Raw genomic sequence first — 16,706 nt, 5'->3', positions numbered from 1 at the left:
TTTTAATGGCTGATTTTTTTCACGCGCAATATGATTGGTCTAAAAGTGCCGTGATCTTGGCGTGACCGTGTCCGCGCGGTGTTGTTGGAGAGTAAATTATCGTGCAATATGATTTGTCTGGCGTATCCCTTGCTGTGTCATGACGGTGTTCGTGCCGTGAACTTTTCACAGTCGTACAAAAGCTGCACTAGTCCTTTTAGAAACGTTACGTCTAAGAAACGCCTGTTCATTTTTAACCTCGAGAAAATCCAACCTAAAATGGCTTCCGCTTCTCGTCTTACTAAAACTAAGAAGCTCATTATAGACTGCGATGCAGGAATAGATGATGCCCAGGCAATTATCTTAGCTCTTTCATTAGACGTAGAAGTCCTTGCCATAACATGCGTGGCGGGAAACATTGGTGTTGATCAAGTGGTGAAGAATGTGCTCAAAGTACTGGATACATGTGGAAGAACTGATATTCCAGTGTACAAAGGAGCAGATCGTCCTCTGTTGGGTATGTATCAGGTTTATGTGTAAGTATATTTTTGCCTAGTAAACCCGTGAGAAGCCTATGGTGTCATGTGATCTCATAGCTATGTGCAAATATTTAAGAAATAACAATCTATAGGACATATGTTTTCCCCAAAGCAGGGGCCCATATGCATGTTCGATACGTTAGACTGCCTACGGCTTTGCCTTTTCACTTGACATCATTTCCTGTATATTGTGTGGAATGTTCATCAACTAAATCACAAGTTTTTAATATAATTCTTTCTGGTTGAAAGCACATGGTGGTCAGTGTTTGACCATACCATTATTTGGAGCAGATAAAATATCAGCTGATTGAAACCCAGCAATTATATTAAGTCTGTTGGGTGATATTGATTAACAGAGAATCTCTTTCAATTAGAATTTTGAATTCCTTCTTTTACTGATTTTTCAGTTCCTTCCAGCATATCGTGTGTCATTCTTAGTATTCTTGCCAACTTGGGGTGCAACTGCATGTCTCAAAATGCTTTGAGATATAAATAACAGTGAAACCCTGCTGCTATGTTGATTGATCTAACAAGAGAAGCTAATGAGGAATGTTTTGTTATGATCAACCAACATGGTAGTTTTGTTACATCACCCCAAAAATATGAAAAATTGGTGCTTATTCTTCTGCAACAGGTCAAGCTTTTGAACTTCCAAACTATCATGGAAAAGATGGCCTTGGGGATGCTACTGATGCAAAGGGGCCTGATATGGATTTGGTGAAGAGTACCCATGCTGTGGCAGCCATCTTAAACCTTGTCAACGAAAACCCAGGAGAAGTGACGATAGCTGCTTTGGCCCCCCTAACGAACCTAGCCCTAGCTTGCCGAATGGATGATGATTTCTCCAAAAAAATAAAAGCTATAGAATTGATGGGTGGCAACAAACATGGCATAGGGAATCACTTCATCTCTGCCGAGTTTAATTTTGGAGCTGATCCAGAAGCAGCATTTGTTGTGCTGGATCAATTTGAGTGCCCAATTAATATTATATCTTGGGAGTTTTGTCTTGAAAACCCTATTGAATGGGAGTTTTTTAATAACTACATTGGCCTACCAACTCCTAAGTCACGTTTTCTAAAAGCAATTTCCACAAAAATTGCAGATTATGAAGCAGGAGGGCCCTGGTTAACTTGTGATCCTTTTGCAGTGGCGGTTGCTCTTTGTCCTGATATTGTTTTAGAAGATAAAATGGTTCATGCTACTATTGAATTATCAGGGAAAGTGACAAAAGGTATGATGGTTATAGATTGGAGAGGAAAACTAGAGAAAAAGCATAATGTTCGACTAATTGAGAAAGTTAATCTAGATCGATTTAAAGCATTATTGTTAAGGTCTGTTAGCTAAGTGAAGGTGCTTGCCAATGAATTCAAGAAAGCTTGAATCTTTGAAATTGTTTACAGGATTGTACAATGTGCCTAATTGATGACTTTTAAAACTCCAGTGTATTTGGGCTCAAGCTTGAATCAGGGAGTTGATTGTGTTGTGATTCTAATTTCTGCTTTTGTTTACCAACCTCAGAAGTGAGGCTAAGCCCACATACACTGGAGTTTTTAGAGTCGTGAATTGTGCCAAGTTCCATGAAAAGGCTCTCTTGGGTTAGTGCACATGTTGCATTTGTCTACGAGAGTGATTAGCCATTCCAAGGTTGATGAGAAAACTGAGTCGAGTCTGTATTACAGTGCATTGTGGGATTGTCTTAGGGGACAAAATAGCCACCATTTTTGAAATATGTCCCCTAAAGCAGCCCCACAATGCACTGCAATGCCAACTCAACCTAGCTTTTCCCTCAACCTCCAAGTTGTTTACAGCTGTATATAACAAAATCTGTGAGAAGCACTGGAGCAAGAGAGCCTTCTGAAGCCCAGAATCAAGCTGAATAAAATTAAGTGTGAATTTGTGGATTGAAATGTCAAATAAAATAATAATCCCTCTGCAAGCAGAGATGATATGGATGAAAAATACAACCTACAGCCTAAAACCTGCCTTTGGAAAGTGCTGCATTCGTTACTGATAGTGTTGAACTTACTATTGTTTTCATTAATGTAGAAAAACGTACTGACACTCTTCTTTGGCATTGAGGAGTGATTGATTTAGCAAAGAATTTGACCCAATATTAGTAGAAGATGTTTTCTTTACAAACAGACTCATTTTAACATTACTGTATAGAACGTTTTGTGGCAAAGCAGAATGAATATGGGATTCATTCTGTCATTGATAAATGAAAAAGACAGAAACACACTCCTTAAAAAATATTTTTATTACAATAATAAAGAAAGCTGGTCTCTACAATATACAAATTTACCTATCATCTTAATTATCATTGATTAAGTTGTGATGAAGCCAGAAATCAAATTTTTTGGTGTTCTTGAATAGATTTCAGTTGGAAAGCAATCTAATTTTTTATCTGAAAAAGATAAAAAGTCAATATTTTTAATTAATTCCTATAACATTGATAAAATATGATTATGATGATGATGATGTGATGAAAGCCAGTTAAATGCTGAAAAATATGATCTAATATCCTGTATATCATGTCAAGTGTTGTTTTGTAGGTTGGTTTCATAATTGTTAAATAAACGTTTCTTCAACCAAAATCAAATTATTTCTGAGCTTTCAGGCATTTGCACCCATCTTCCCAACATTCGTTGCTCAAGATATGCCAAGACTCAAGGCTATATCATTATCAGTATTTTAATATCACCAGTGACTGTTTTCATTGCTACATGTACATGCTCAATTGTCTTATAGGTAGCCATGTTTTTCTTTGTTTTCATCTTTATAAATCCAAATCCAATTACCTTGGGTAACCTCTTATTGTCCTGGACCTGACAAGCTTTTGTCCATGAACTTTCTCTTGACAAAACACATCCACCACTAAAGTAAAAAAGAAAGAAAAATACGAACAAACAAAATAAATTATTGGTTCATTAGATAGAGTGCATACCATATATATCTGTGAAAAACTTTGTTAGAAATTGCACAAATTAGACTATAAGTTCAGTAGACCATATACCTACAAAACTCTGCTCTAATTTGTACAAGTTTGTTATTGAACTTTTTCACTGACATATGGTATGCACTCTACCATTATCTACAATAGGTTTTTATGACAAAGGTGCTAACATGGATTTAAAACTTAGTATATAAAAAAACAAAATTGCATTTGTTTTTTGGGCCAGAGAAACACTTATAGACAAAGCTTACCAACATGTGGCCTTTTTTAAGAGAGGAAATCTAAAGATTACTGGAGAAACCTTAAAAGCACAAGAGAACCAGCAAGATCTGTACTTGGAATATGATCATACCAGACCACAACCTGAACTATCAGTGCTTCTGTTCCCTACCATTTATTTCATGAATTTCTCACCTTTGAAGGTTTGTCAGTCTGAGGATCAAAGATTTTTTCTACAAGTCGCTGTCCAAGTTCTTGTCTAAGTTGAGTCAGATATTGTCTCATGGTGTCTGGGAGCAAAAATAAAGAAGGCTTAACCAATGAATAATACAGTACAACTCTAAGGACTGTTGAGACTTATGTGCGGCAAATATTTGTGGAATGTCTATTGTCAATCATTCAGAAAGCATAGGAAATCAGAAACAAGATCTGCAACTGTGGATGGGATTCTAACTGCACAAATTTTAGCACAATACAAGGGCGGATCGAGCCCAAAAAAATTGGGGGGGGGGGGGGGCTAATTGAGTTTCTTCCCTCAATACAATGGAAAACAATAAAAAAAGGCATCTAATTCTTCAGTTTTGTCTTGTTTTTTTTTTCTGCTGAAGGGGGGCTACAGCCCCCCTTTGTCCCCCCCCCCCCCCCCTCCCCGGATCCGCCCTTGTAATATCTGAAACCCAAAGAACTCAAGTAATCTCGATTTTCTCAAGCTAAAACGACATTAAAATATGGAGATACCAGTTGATGGTTGCATTTAAGCAAGTAAATATTTATTTTCATAGCTGATTTTTTAACGTTTTCAGGTGCTCAGAGATTTTTGAGCCACATGTAAAAGATGCACAATTTTCACTCCTTGAACATCATCCACAGTTGTAGGACCATGAGTCACATAAGTCCTTCATCATCACACTTGAACATTGAAATTTTAGCTCCTGATATAAATAGCTGAAACAGCCCTCACAGGATAAGAACTTCATGTTTGTATGAAGTCTGAAAGTGAAGTTTCACATAACTTTCATAAGCAGATGAATTAAGACGATTTACAAACATATTATTATTGATCTGCTAACATCTTAGCGAGCAAGAGAGTGACTGACAGATTCATTTGCATATTCAGACCCCTCACAGTAACCATTTCTACACTTCTTGAGTTAAAAAGGAGCAAGACTATACCTGCGTCTTGTTTATTGGCTGGTTTCTGGTACATTGCATTCAATGGAAAGCCTGAATCTCCTGGCAAATCAAAGTTGACAATGGCCAAGTTCTTCATATCTTTCTTGGCCTGCTCTTTTCCTTGTACCTAAAATTTTTTAAATGCATTTTAAGATAATAATCTTATTATAACTATTATCAAAACTTAAGGAATATAAAATATTATAATAATAAAATTCAGGGCATGAAATTAATGCCCACAAACTTAAAAAATTAAATTAGCTAAGTTTTGTGAGTATCACCACAGTCCGGAAATCAAAGGACTGAAAAATTTAGAACCCGCATCAAGTAAAGTTTGTTATTCACTGTGTCCGATCACTAGTGACTGCTTAGTGATTGCTAATGAGAACAAAAATTACTAGCAAGGTTTTGCTAGTGGGTTTAAAAGCTAATTTCAAGCCCTGACATTGTCATATGGCTCATTATACAAAGAGTACCAACAACTGCATTTCATTCGTGGAGTATTTTATAGTTGCTTCAAAAATAAGATAAATGATGGGAGCATTTTAGATACCCTTATTTTAACTGTACCTACCCTTTGCAGCTTCTTCAGACATTCAGTGATATAAAGTGTAAGGTAAATGAGAACACGATCTGCCTCACTCTGGAAAACACAAGCACAAAGTCTTTTTTTAAAACAGTGGATCAAAATTGGAAAATACTGGGTTATCATGAAGGGTTGGGGATGATCTTTCCCTATTATTTCAATACCCTTCCATGTATCTCTGGCTAGATCATGATCTCCTATTATAGACCCAGGAGATAGGTGATGTGAGGGAGAATGATATTGAATAAGTAGGGAACAAATGCAGGATTAGATAAGAAAGGTGGGTGCATGGGAATAGGACAAGAGAAGAGGGATGTGAGAGGTAAAATGACCACGTACAGGGCTGGATTCTAAAAATTCTAAAAGGGGCTCGGATATTTTCAAAACTTAGCAATTATCCTCTCTCCACATTAAGTTGAGGCTTTCATTTTAAAATAGAAGGATAGCATGGCTCAATCATCAAATCCTGTATGCTTTATTCTTGCCCATAGATGCCAGTCTTCTTCGATACAACTATACAATACAATACCTTAATTTCATAACTTTTGAAGAAGACATTGGCTTTGAAGTAGTAGATTGCTTCATCAATAATATCTGGACCACTTTGGTCTGAAAAAGAAAAAGAACAATACAACTATGAACAAAGACTATGATATATAACAACTATGAATACTATGACTTAGACTAAAATTATATCACACTATTCCTTGATATAGTTGTAAGTTTTGGTAATATTTAGCCAGATGGTCTAAAAATATTTCAAACTTATTTGTCAATATTCAAGTATTCACACATGTAACCAAATATTTAGCCAAAATTTGTTCATAATAGTAGATATCTATCAAGTTATTTGTAATTGGTAGATACCTTATTTATATTCAATGTATTTAGAAAGAAATAAGGAGGTAACAGGATAGAAAAAGCGAATCAAAAGCCTTACTTCCAGGAGGTGCTGGACCTTTGAAGGTGGTGTTGACGGGCAACAGCGCCATATTACCGATAGACATCGGCGCCTCTAAACTCGAATGATAAGCCTAGAAATAGAAAAATCAAATAAATAAACCCTTGAGCTAGGTGTCCTAGTAGGTTTTGTTGAATAGAATTGTGGTATTTACTCACAGGCATGATTTAAATGACACAAAATACGAGTAAACTTAGAACTGCTTCAGAGGAAGTAAACTCCCATATCATCCACAATGCATTGGGCTTCCTTCCGCATTCCCAGGAAGCATAGCGGTCACGAACCACAGGGAGCCCAAATACAAAAAACTAAATGAAAAAATCGAAAAAATCGAAATCAACAGAAAAAGAAACAATGGCTGTGAGTGGAAAGAGAAAAAAAGGAATGACACGTATCCTAGCTGTTTGGTTCTTTAAGCACGGGATTTTCTCATATGTATGCACAATAACTAAAGAATTTCCCATTCATTCATTCATCTATTAATATATTTTAACGATATTTATACAGGCATGCATGTCTCATTTAGTAGAACTCGTTTAAAGAGAGCCCTGTTAACAAACACACACACACACACAAAGAAATATAGCCATAAACTCCAATTACTTATGATACAAATAATGAAATACGATGTATAAGAATTAAGTTAGCATGTCGCATTTCTAGGTCGTTAAGCGCTTAAAATGACGTTTGCATTCTTTTTAATCTTTTTAGGCTCTTTGTTTGATTGATATAATATAATAGAATTGCCCATTCACTCATCTATTCATTCATTCATTTTTCATTTCAAATATTCATTCATTCATTCGTTCATCTATGCATGCATGGTTCATTCACTCATGTATTCATCTTACCAATCCCGCATCCATCTGTCAACAACTTTATTCAAACATAGGGACATGGCGAATCTGCTAGTTTGCGCAGGCAAGCGGCTTACGTAAACAGGAAAACATTTCGAAAAAAAATTTTTTTCCATGTTCCATTCAGTAATACAGCACAGCTCTCGACCAATCAGTGCGCGTAAGTACAAGTTATAGGCCATGCATCCCAGCCTGCGTAGTGGCGCTTTCAAGAGGGGGAGAAGCGGGTGGGCGCCCCTCTTCAAAGCGCCGCTACGCAGGCTAACGCATCCAGGCACTGTCTGATTATTGGCCATTATTGCTGAAGTATCTTGGATGCGACCCTAACATGGAAATACAAAAGAAATGCCACAAATTCCATCGAGAAAAAGCGTGATTTCCTTTATATTTGCATGTTAATTAGCCTCGCATATACGCGATACTTTTTTTAGGAGGTTCTATTGGTATCGAACAATAACAAACCATGTTTTTAATATTTTCCAAGCAGGTATATATATGATCTAATGAGTAATCAAAAATGGCGCCCAACTGTGACAGATTGCATGTTCTCGTTCGGCTGAACCGTGTCCCTAGCTTGACAATTCGACCTGGAAGCTACTTAACTGCGAGTTGAGAAGGCGTTAAAAAGGTGATTCCTACTTTAAAAAAAAAAATCATAGAGAACGAAATATATCAACTTTATTAGCTATTTTGGTTAATAAAATGCATGTTGTTAAATACATTGTTGTTTGCTGACTTTTTTTCACTGAAATTAAAACCATATGATTATTATTCTATTAATCATCGTATTCATATTTATTTTTTTACAAAACCTTACTGTCAGTCATGTTTTACTCAAATGACTAGAAAAATATTCATCAGTGTCCTGTTGGACTAAATTTGAGAACTTCGAGAAGTAAACATCCCTAAGCTTCTATATCGACGAGTGTTTGAGATCATTTGCACTAGTTTCTCAGTGTTGAAGCTGGTTGCTTTGTACGAGCTCCGTTGATTCGACGAAGTAAGAAGAAGTGGTTCAGAATTGTTGGGAGGGATTCCAGTGCTTCTAGAGAATCCAATTTTACTGACACTCAATTCGCTAAGCTTCCCCCGAGAGCATTTTTCAGAGTATACGATTTGTTCGTTGGTTGTATTACACCTGCAACGACAGAGTTGGTCTCGAATGGCGTTGTCGAAAAAGCTGTAAATGGCGGGATTAAGACAGAGCTTGGCTAAAGCAAGGAACGAAGAAAGGTCGTGTATCGTTTGAAAACTAAAGTCTTTTTTAAAACTTTGGATGTTTTTGATAACAAACAAGGTGGCTAGAGGAGCCCAGCAAAATAAATACGTCGACATGACTATCAAGTTCATGATCACAGACCGCCTTTTGGCTAAAGGGACGATATTTGAATCCAAAGCCGTTGTGTAGCTTCGATGAATGGGTCCAGGATAATTGACAGTCTTTGTTGGTGTGCCATTATTTGTTGCTCTTCCTCGAGAAGGACTTCCACTTCGAAGAAGACGCGTAATTATAACAACGTAAACCATCACAACCATGAGAACAGGTAGCAAAAATATCAACCATAACTCAATCAAGGAATATAACCGATCGAGTTGGGTGAGTGAATGTTCGTGGTTTGGGTGACATTGAAGTAAGAGTGCATCGGGTTGGTGGGTCGTTCCTAGGACATAGTACATCACAGGACTGGCGCAAAGAAGAGGGTAGCACCAGGAAAAGACCATCATGTGACGAGCTTGGCGGCGGGTTACTTTAGACAAAGGATGGAAAACCGAACAGTATCTGTCGACGCTTAACATGATTAGCGACATCATAGCAGAGCCCAGAGCAACAGTCTGAATATATTCCAACAATTTACAAAAAGTGTTTCCAAAAATAAGATTGTCAGTGAGTTCTCGTTCGATTTGAATAGGGATGACGATAACCGCGATCAGAATCTCACTCAACGCTAAATTTACAATAATATGGTTCATGGCTGACATTCTTTGTGTGTGGAGACCACAGTAAAACACCATTGCATTTCCAGTTATGCTTACGATGAAGATTAACGCGAGAATCACGGTTTTTCCGACTGCTAAAGTTTCGTCGTCCTCCATTGCAATGTTCCTCCGATGAATGCCAAAATTCCCGAAAAAAAGACTTTTCTTTCGATTAATAACTGTCCGTGTGCTAATGTTGATGTGTGTGAATCACTTCATCGGTCGAAACGCATGCCTGTCTTCTCTTGTGTCGCACATTATTTTCTTACTACTTAACGGCGTTTGCTTGGGAAGACGATGACTCCTTGTGATAGAATTATCATTTGCATGGTGACTCATTCATTGATCGTGGCCATAGAGCCATGTGATCACCCGCTGGCCACGTCACAACCCGATGACCGCGCGAAGACTCCACCCTGCATGTCCAATCAACTTACGTAACCCTAGAAACAGCAATGAACGCATTCGTGCATCAATAAAAGCGCGCACGATGTCGTGACTTCTTTTGCGGTTAATGAGAAGTAAAGGTGTGATAATCTAATACAGGCAATGCAAGACTGACAAAATCGTACAATGAATCGCGAAGCAATATACACCGAATTGAAATATGGCGACCAATTTGAATAACTACTATTCTGCCCTGACTAGCGACTGACTAGCCTCTCATACATGTGAAAACGCTTTTATGTTTCCACGTGAACGCGAGGCTAGTCAGTCGCTAGTCAGTGCAGAACTAATTATTCAAATTGGTCGCCATATTTCGATTCGCTGTATTGTGTTTCAAAGTAAAATTGTAGAGCGGGTGAATATTGCTGGTATGCATTGCGGCCCTCGCGCAGCAAATCTACTTTGTCACAAGTAATCATCTTCGAAGTAATCATCTTCGAAGTGTGCATGCAACATCATCACTCGCGACTTCTTTACGCTCACTAAATAGTTACCTAACCATAGAAACAGCAACTAAAATCGCACGCCACTTCATAAATAGGGATCTCGATCGTCTCCAGCTAATAGAGGACACCAAGGGACGCAATAACATAAACGACAGAAAAAGAAGTATTGGAGCATCAGCCGTCCTATGCATGTGAACTGTTAGACCGCCTTGTTACCTCAACAAAGAAAGTCAAGCATTTAAAGGCGTCTGTTGGGTCATAGTGTATCAGGCGCTAGGTCATAGGCAAACCAACGCATAGCCTACGTCATACACACCCAGCAAAAATCATCGACAAAAAAAATTAAAAACGAGAGTTTTTTTAAAGAAGGCAGTCGTCTTTTTTTCACTGATTTTATCGACAGAATTTCATTCCAAGGAACTGTAGCTTGATTTTTGTGTGTGGCATTTCTCATAACAGTCCGTCTGGTGGCCATATTGTGAAGAAATTCGCTTTTGACAAGCAAAAAAGCACCTGTTGTCTAATTGAAGGAGAGCGATCGAATCAATTGGAAACAAAAACGGCTCGTTTTTACTTTTGTTCCAATTAAACGCAGTGAAAACAAAATAAATATCTCACTTAACCGTAACTCGATCGTTGGAAACAGCATCCGCTTTACGCTTTGACAATTTCAAAAAAAACTTCCATCCTTTCGTGTTTTTTTTTTTGTCCAATCAAAATTATTTAAAACACGCGTTAATTTTCTCTCTGATATTTAATTCTAAGTTTTCTCCAGCAAAAAAACTAAAAGCCTTCATTAGGGATTTCGTGATACACTTATTTCAATAAAGTTAGCCACCTGAAAGGCTATAAACTGAGGCCGACCAGGATTATGGGTAGATTCATTTTACACGTTCAACCGCTTGATAACTGTTCATGGACTTGCAAATCTTTTACCGGTTACAGTCTCACCTCTTCTGAGCATCATCGAGCTGCAGTTTGTATTAAAAAAGCTTTGTATATATATGCTTTTTTGATATGAAAAGTTTCCCATGATCCTCAGTGATCTCAGCTTTCTAGGTTTTTGGTGACTAACTTTATTGAAATAAGTGTATACGTTTACTCGAAGAACTGATACGGCGGCCATCTTGAATTCTATTAGTAAGAGATTATTGGATGCCGAGGTAGCAAATATTGGAAAATTTAGAGTACACAGTTGTCAGGGTGTCTTTTTATATGACTTTACGTTATCCACCCTAAAGCGTAAAAACGAAAGCGTAAAATTATTGGCGCTCGTTTGCCACCAAGGCGACCACGGTTCGATTCGTAATTGAGTAGTTGTTTCAAGGTTGGTTCTCTACCGTCCTTCAAGGGTTTTTTTTCCATGCTCTCCAGTTTTTACTCTCTGTAAAAAACATCTAAATTCCAATTGCAATCCAGTGGAAGAAGAGCCACCCTGTAGAATCCACTGTTACTTTCCATTTATTTGAAAAAAAGCAACTTCGCCACCAAGAGAAAATTTTCTCTTGTCGCCACTCTTGGCTTTATAAATGTCTACGTCTGCTCCCTGGCATCCCATAATTTAAGATGGCTGCCGTATCAGTAAAAAGGTGTACTGCACGACAAATTTATTCTCAATAAAATTATTTAAATTCACCGCGATTTACAGTCAAAAATATAGCAAAATCACATATCATATTTTCAAAAAATATCTTAACTAAATAGGTAGACCTGGGTATACACTTTAGATCTAGATGTTACAGTGCGTCCAAGACAAGTCATGGACCGATGTAACTAATGACCTGGCGTTAGGAATATGTTATGCTAGGTTATTTGATTATTTCAAATCAACACTCAAATAAAGTGAAGCGATCCTTAAAGGCTCGAATCGTAGTTCTCGTCACGGTGAGGCATTAACGCGACACCTATACGCCTCCATGCATGCTACCCATCTAAGAAATCTTCTGTCACTAGGTTTACCACAGATATACACTTATTTCAATACAGTTAGTCGCCTGAAAAGCTACGAAGCTGAGACCAACAAGGATTATGGGTAGTTACATTTTACATGTCTCAACCGCTTTAATAACTATTGATGGATTTTAGATCTTATAACAATTACAGTCTCACCTCTTCTGAGCATCCTCAAGCTGCAAATTGTATCAAAAGCTTTACTTGGTTGATATTAAAAGTTTCCCATGATCCTCATTGATCTCAGCTTTCTAGGTTTTTTGGTGACTTACTTCATAGAAATAAGTGTATATAGTTAGAGTATGTGGACCGCGTGGCACTAATGAAATAGTAGAAGATAATATAGGTAAGTTGTAGTGCTTGGGAACGAGGTTATTCCGGGCGAAAGCCCTTGGAATTAAATTAATTTTTCCGAATTTAATTCCAAGGGCTTTCGCCCGGAATAACCTCGTTCCCAAGCACTACAACTTACCTATATTATCTTCTACTATTTCATTAGTGCCACGCGGTCCACATACTCTCATCTTTGCATCATAATTACCGCGACCTAACATCTATTTCACCCCGGCCTGCTCTCAGTCTGACCTCTAGCTCAGCTGGTAGAGCATCGGTAGTACAATTCCGAAGGTCGTGGGTTCGATTCCCAGCGAGGTCGGAAATTAATTTTTCCGAATTTAATTCCAAGGGCTTTCGCCCGGAATAACCTCGTTCCCAAGCACTACAACTTACCTATATTATCTTCTGTATATAGTTAGGTAAGTTTAAAAGAAAAATATGCTTTAGCTCTTTAGTTTTATGGACAGCTACGTTCAAAGGACGCCATTACGATGAAACCCCTGCTTCAAAAAAAAAAAAAAAAAAAAGGAAAATGGCATAAGAGATGCAATTTTTATCTCCTATTTCTCCGCCCCCTTGGTTCATAAAATCGAGGTTCAATGAAATTCCAGTAAGCAGCGGTCAATGAACAAACACCAGTAATGTTCAATGAAGCTGCTTTGACTATCAAGCATAACTGATCTTATCAAACAAACCTTTTGACCTCATAACTATTTGCTTCAAAGGATTTCCTAGAAACGTCGATATATAACAAGCTTTCACAAGTTATAGCCATTTACTCCGCGATTCTTAAATTCAATAATAACAGAATGTATTGGTTTTTTAAACATGGGTGTTACAGGGAGCCCAATTTTGATAAAAGCGAAAGTTGAAAATAGATTCAAACAAATATTAATCAATTTTTTATTGGACTTCCTAGATTTTTTTTAACCATTTCACTTTTATCTAAATTGGGCTCCCTGTGAACAGTTTCAACAAAACGAACACCTTTCACAAAGAGTGAATGAACATTTAGCCTGAATGTAGTGAGAGGAATTTTAAAAATATGATATGAAATAGGAATTAAACTTCTATTATCAAGAATTAGTTATAGTACCGGTATTTTAGACAAAATGCTTTAATGACATCCCTAAAATGATTGTATCCATACACAAATGCAACTAAATATAGCCTCTTGTGCAGGCTACCCCATATATTCTCTGTTGGGATCCCTTTGCTAAATTTTATGGCAGAGAACAAACCAGAGAGGAGGAGGAGTGGAGATAAGGTAGGGAGAGAAAAAAGAAGGTTCTTCTTTCTCCCTCTCCTCCACCTCCCCCTTCGTCTTTTTTGTCCTTGCCACAGGAAGCCCAAGAAGCAAAAAGAGCCAATAAGTTACCTGAGGAGAAGGCTTAACTAAATAATTAGCTCCAACCTCTAAAAAATAGAACTTCATGTTGATAAAAATTGCCAACAAGGGAGATTCTGCTAGCAGGGAAAGAATAAGATGAAATTTTAGTCAAAATTCAGCCGACATTTAAACATCACCAGGAAAAATCTACTGCATAATTTTCTATTGGGTGGACAATGGGGACTTTTGTTCCCTAATATTTCAAATACTAACATGTGATGTATAGTGCTTTAACCTCTCAAAAGCAGTTACCCCCTCCCCTCCCCCCACCAAGACTGCTTTTTGTACTCATTTTTATCAAATGGTAGTTTTTCTCAACACTGTTTCGCACATCAACACATAAAAACTCAGTACTTTTTGAGGGTTCTGCTACTGATATCAACTTAGCTCCTGTAAATTGGCAGCAAACGAGCTATATTTCTCCTACAAACAGGGCACTCTGTGACTTGCTCTGCGCACTCCCTACAGGCACAGATATGTCCACAGTCCAAAATCACGACATTCCTTGGCCTATCCAGACAAACTACACAAGTCTCTCCAGCAATCTCAGTATCAAATCCTCCTCCTTCATTCAATGTCCTGAAAAATTCCTCTGTTTCAAGCCTCTCTTTTCGTTTCTTGAAGTAACGGTACAATGCTATACACAATAATATTCCTCCACCAAATGCCAATGTGATGCTCAATATTTTCCAAAACTTCTTATTAGACTGAGCATTTCTCATAAGTGCATCAATCGTGAGCTGAGATAGGTAGTAAGACTTTCCATTGTCTGGTGGGCTTAGTATAATCCTGTCTTTTGAAAGGGAGATTTTTCCGATCCCAACCAATGTTGTTCCAATTGGTAAAACCTCTTCTACAGTCTGAAATCCTTTGGTTTTCTCTCCACTTGCCCACTGTATTATACTGTGTGTAGTATTGTGTGTTAGAGGTTCAAATCTATCGTAAACATTTTGTAGTTCAAGATTGCTTGCAGATAAAGGCTCAGTGACTACAACAGACATGTCATTTGCATGCAAGTTGAAGGGTACTGCCTGCGCCACTGTGTTGATAAGCTTTTTAACATCAAACCTAAAAAGAAACCAGTGATCTTTAAGTCCAAGCTAGGGCACCCCCTCCGCAGGTGTTTCTTTCTTACACAAGATTCTTAGGATACTAGACTGGACTGAAAAAAGCCCAAGTTTATCATGGTACAGAAACAAATAATAAGCACAAATGCTCAGCTCTAACTCCCAACTTCAACTGACAGACTTCACCTCACCTTTTACATTTCATTACATAAACTGTCATCCTTCAAATTATAACCCACTTACCATACTCTGGTAGATTCACTCCACTCACTTTTGAGCTCAAATGTCTTAACTTTCTGTACCAGACTGTAAAGATCAGGCACATAGGGACTCCTTAGTACATCAGAGGGACGTTTAGGCAAAGCTTCACCAGTTATAGCACCATAGGGTATGGTATTGTTTTCAGATTCCTGCAATTTTTTGACTAACTCTGGGCCAATCTCTAATCTAACTGCATTCTAAATTTAAAATAGAAAGATATACAGTTCACGAATGGATATTAAGACTCATGGTTCAGAGCAGGATGTTTACTAGGACAGAAGATGGACAACATCTGCAAAATTGCAGCAAAAATTCAAAATGTTCAACATAGCCTAACTTGTTTTAATCAGCTTATAGCTTGTATTGTCAATTAGGGGGTATTAACTCATCTTTTAGGGATTTCCATAAAATAAAAATGATCTAACTTTGTACATATTTATTTCAATAAAGTTAGCCCCCTGAAAAGCTACAAAGCTAAGACTGACAAGCCGATCATGGGTAGAGGCATTTTACATGTTTCAACGGCTTGATAACTATTGATGGACTGGAGAACTTTTACAGGTTACAGTCTCATCTCTTCTTAGCATCCTCAAGCTGCAGTTCTTACTTGCTTGGTGAAAAAAGTTTCCCATGATTTTCAGTGATCTCATTTTTCTGGGTTTTTCATGACTAACTTTATGGAAATAAGTATGTCATTTAGGGAGTATGATCCTGGTTAGGGAAGTTTCAGACGATTCACAAACGTGTGTGAACACTGAATGCTGCAATAAAGCTTGGAAGTGTATATTTATAGTATGGGACTGAACATCTTCTGCATAAATTTTGCATATTTCATTAGACATCTGCATGCTTCTTATCAAGGTTTACACTACTAGAGTAATATAGCTTATTGACTAATCTATAAATTGACTATGTCGTACAAATGAAGCCTTGAAATCTTTCAAAAGTCTTTTCAAGGATATCATAAAAGCAGGATAATCAAGTAAGCTTATTTTGAGTGTACTAAGTAGGGTTGACAAATATTCTAAAAAATATGGAGTTCCTAAATGTAACCCCATTGTTATGTAAGCTCAATCAGATCAAACCATCCTTAGGGAAATCCAGTACGCTAGATTATATTTGCCACTTTTGTGAGTCTTTTGGCCAACATTTAACGTTCAAAATGATATAAGCTTACAAAATTCATTATTTGGTAATGGAACAGACTTCTAGCTTCAACCTCACCTGTAGATTCTGTAGTTCGCCGTTTTTGCTTCTGTATATCGAATAGAATATACTCGATAATGCAGCACATCCTAGCCCTGCTATCAAACAGTAATCTGGCATATCTAAAAGGACTAAAAGAATAAAGATTTTCTGCTTAAATAGAAAGAGCAGAGTTACGTCAGAATTCGGTTTCCGTGCAAATTCTGTGACCTTAAAGATTCAGAAAACGGTTTCCAGTCTCACACGGTAGGTATTCCAGTCCACTGAAATATAACGACAAAAATAATTCATCTTTATATAAATGGGCTGAAACTCTCAGATTAAACAATTAATAAGAGAATTTCTTTCGTAAATTTCTT

At 37.4% G+C, this 16,706-nt stretch overlaps 4 protein-coding genes across 4 annotated transcripts; 1 reads left to right on the top strand and 3 right to left on the bottom strand.

The window, feature by feature from the left end:
* The first annotated feature begins 79 nt into the window (after window positions 1–79).
* LOC116307478 (inosine-uridine preferring nucleoside hydrolase) lies at window positions 80–2,411 on the top strand. The gene is made up of 2 exons (XM_031717746.2): window positions 80–496; window positions 1,153–2,411. The coding sequence occupies exons 1-2, from the start codon at window positions 109–111 to the stop codon at window positions 1,860–1,862; spliced, it is 1,098 nt and encodes a 365-aa protein (XP_031573606.1). The 5' UTR covers window positions 80–108; the 3' UTR covers window positions 1,863–2,411.
* Window positions 2,412–2,757: 346 nt separating this feature from the next.
* LOC116307479 (actin-related protein 2/3 complex subunit 3) lies at window positions 2,758–6,669 on the bottom strand. Its single transcript, XM_031717747.2, has 8 exons — window positions 6,569–6,669; window positions 6,390–6,483; window positions 5,979–6,058; window positions 5,438–5,506; window positions 4,864–4,990; window positions 3,886–3,980; window positions 3,317–3,392; window positions 2,758–2,922 (listed from the first exon to the last, which is right to left on the bottom strand). Exons 1-7 carry the CDS (start codon window positions 6,572–6,574, stop codon window positions 3,330–3,332), a joined length of 534 nt encoding a protein of 177 aa, XP_031573607.1. The 5' UTR covers window positions 6,575–6,669; the 3' UTR covers window positions 2,758–2,922; window positions 3,317–3,329.
* A 1,290-nt stretch (window positions 6,670–7,959) lies between these two features.
* LOC116307477 (orexin receptor type 2) lies at window positions 7,960–9,608 on the bottom strand. The gene has a single exon (XM_031717745.1). It carries the CDS (start codon window positions 9,359–9,361, stop codon window positions 8,141–8,143), a length of 1,221 nt encoding a protein of 406 aa, XP_031573605.1. The 5' UTR covers window positions 9,362–9,608; the 3' UTR covers window positions 7,960–8,140.
* Window positions 9,609–13,524: 3,916 nt separating this feature from the next.
* On the bottom strand, window positions 13,525–16,631 carry LOC116307476 (mitochondrial ubiquitin ligase activator of NFKB 1). The gene is made up of 3 exons (XM_031717743.2): window positions 16,366–16,631; window positions 15,124–15,338; window positions 13,525–14,881 (listed from the first exon to the last, which is right to left on the bottom strand). The coding sequence occupies exons 1-3, from the start codon at window positions 16,465–16,467 to the stop codon at window positions 14,197–14,199; spliced, it is 1,002 nt and encodes a 333-aa protein (XP_031573603.1). The 5' UTR covers window positions 16,468–16,631; the 3' UTR covers window positions 13,525–14,196.
* Between the last annotated feature and the right edge of the window lie 75 nt (window positions 16,632–16,706).

Source organism: Actinia tenebrosa, unplaced genomic scaffold (assembly GCF_029948245.1).
Source record: "Actinia tenebrosa isolate PJP-AT-01 unplaced genomic scaffold, QUT_ActTen_1.0 PGA_scaffold1__47_contigs__length_23844297, whole genome shotgun sequence".
Classification (NCBI taxonomy): Eukaryota; Metazoa; Cnidaria; class Anthozoa; order Actiniaria; family Actiniidae; genus Actinia; species Actinia tenebrosa.
This window is presented reverse-complemented; position numbering and strand designations above follow the sequence as displayed.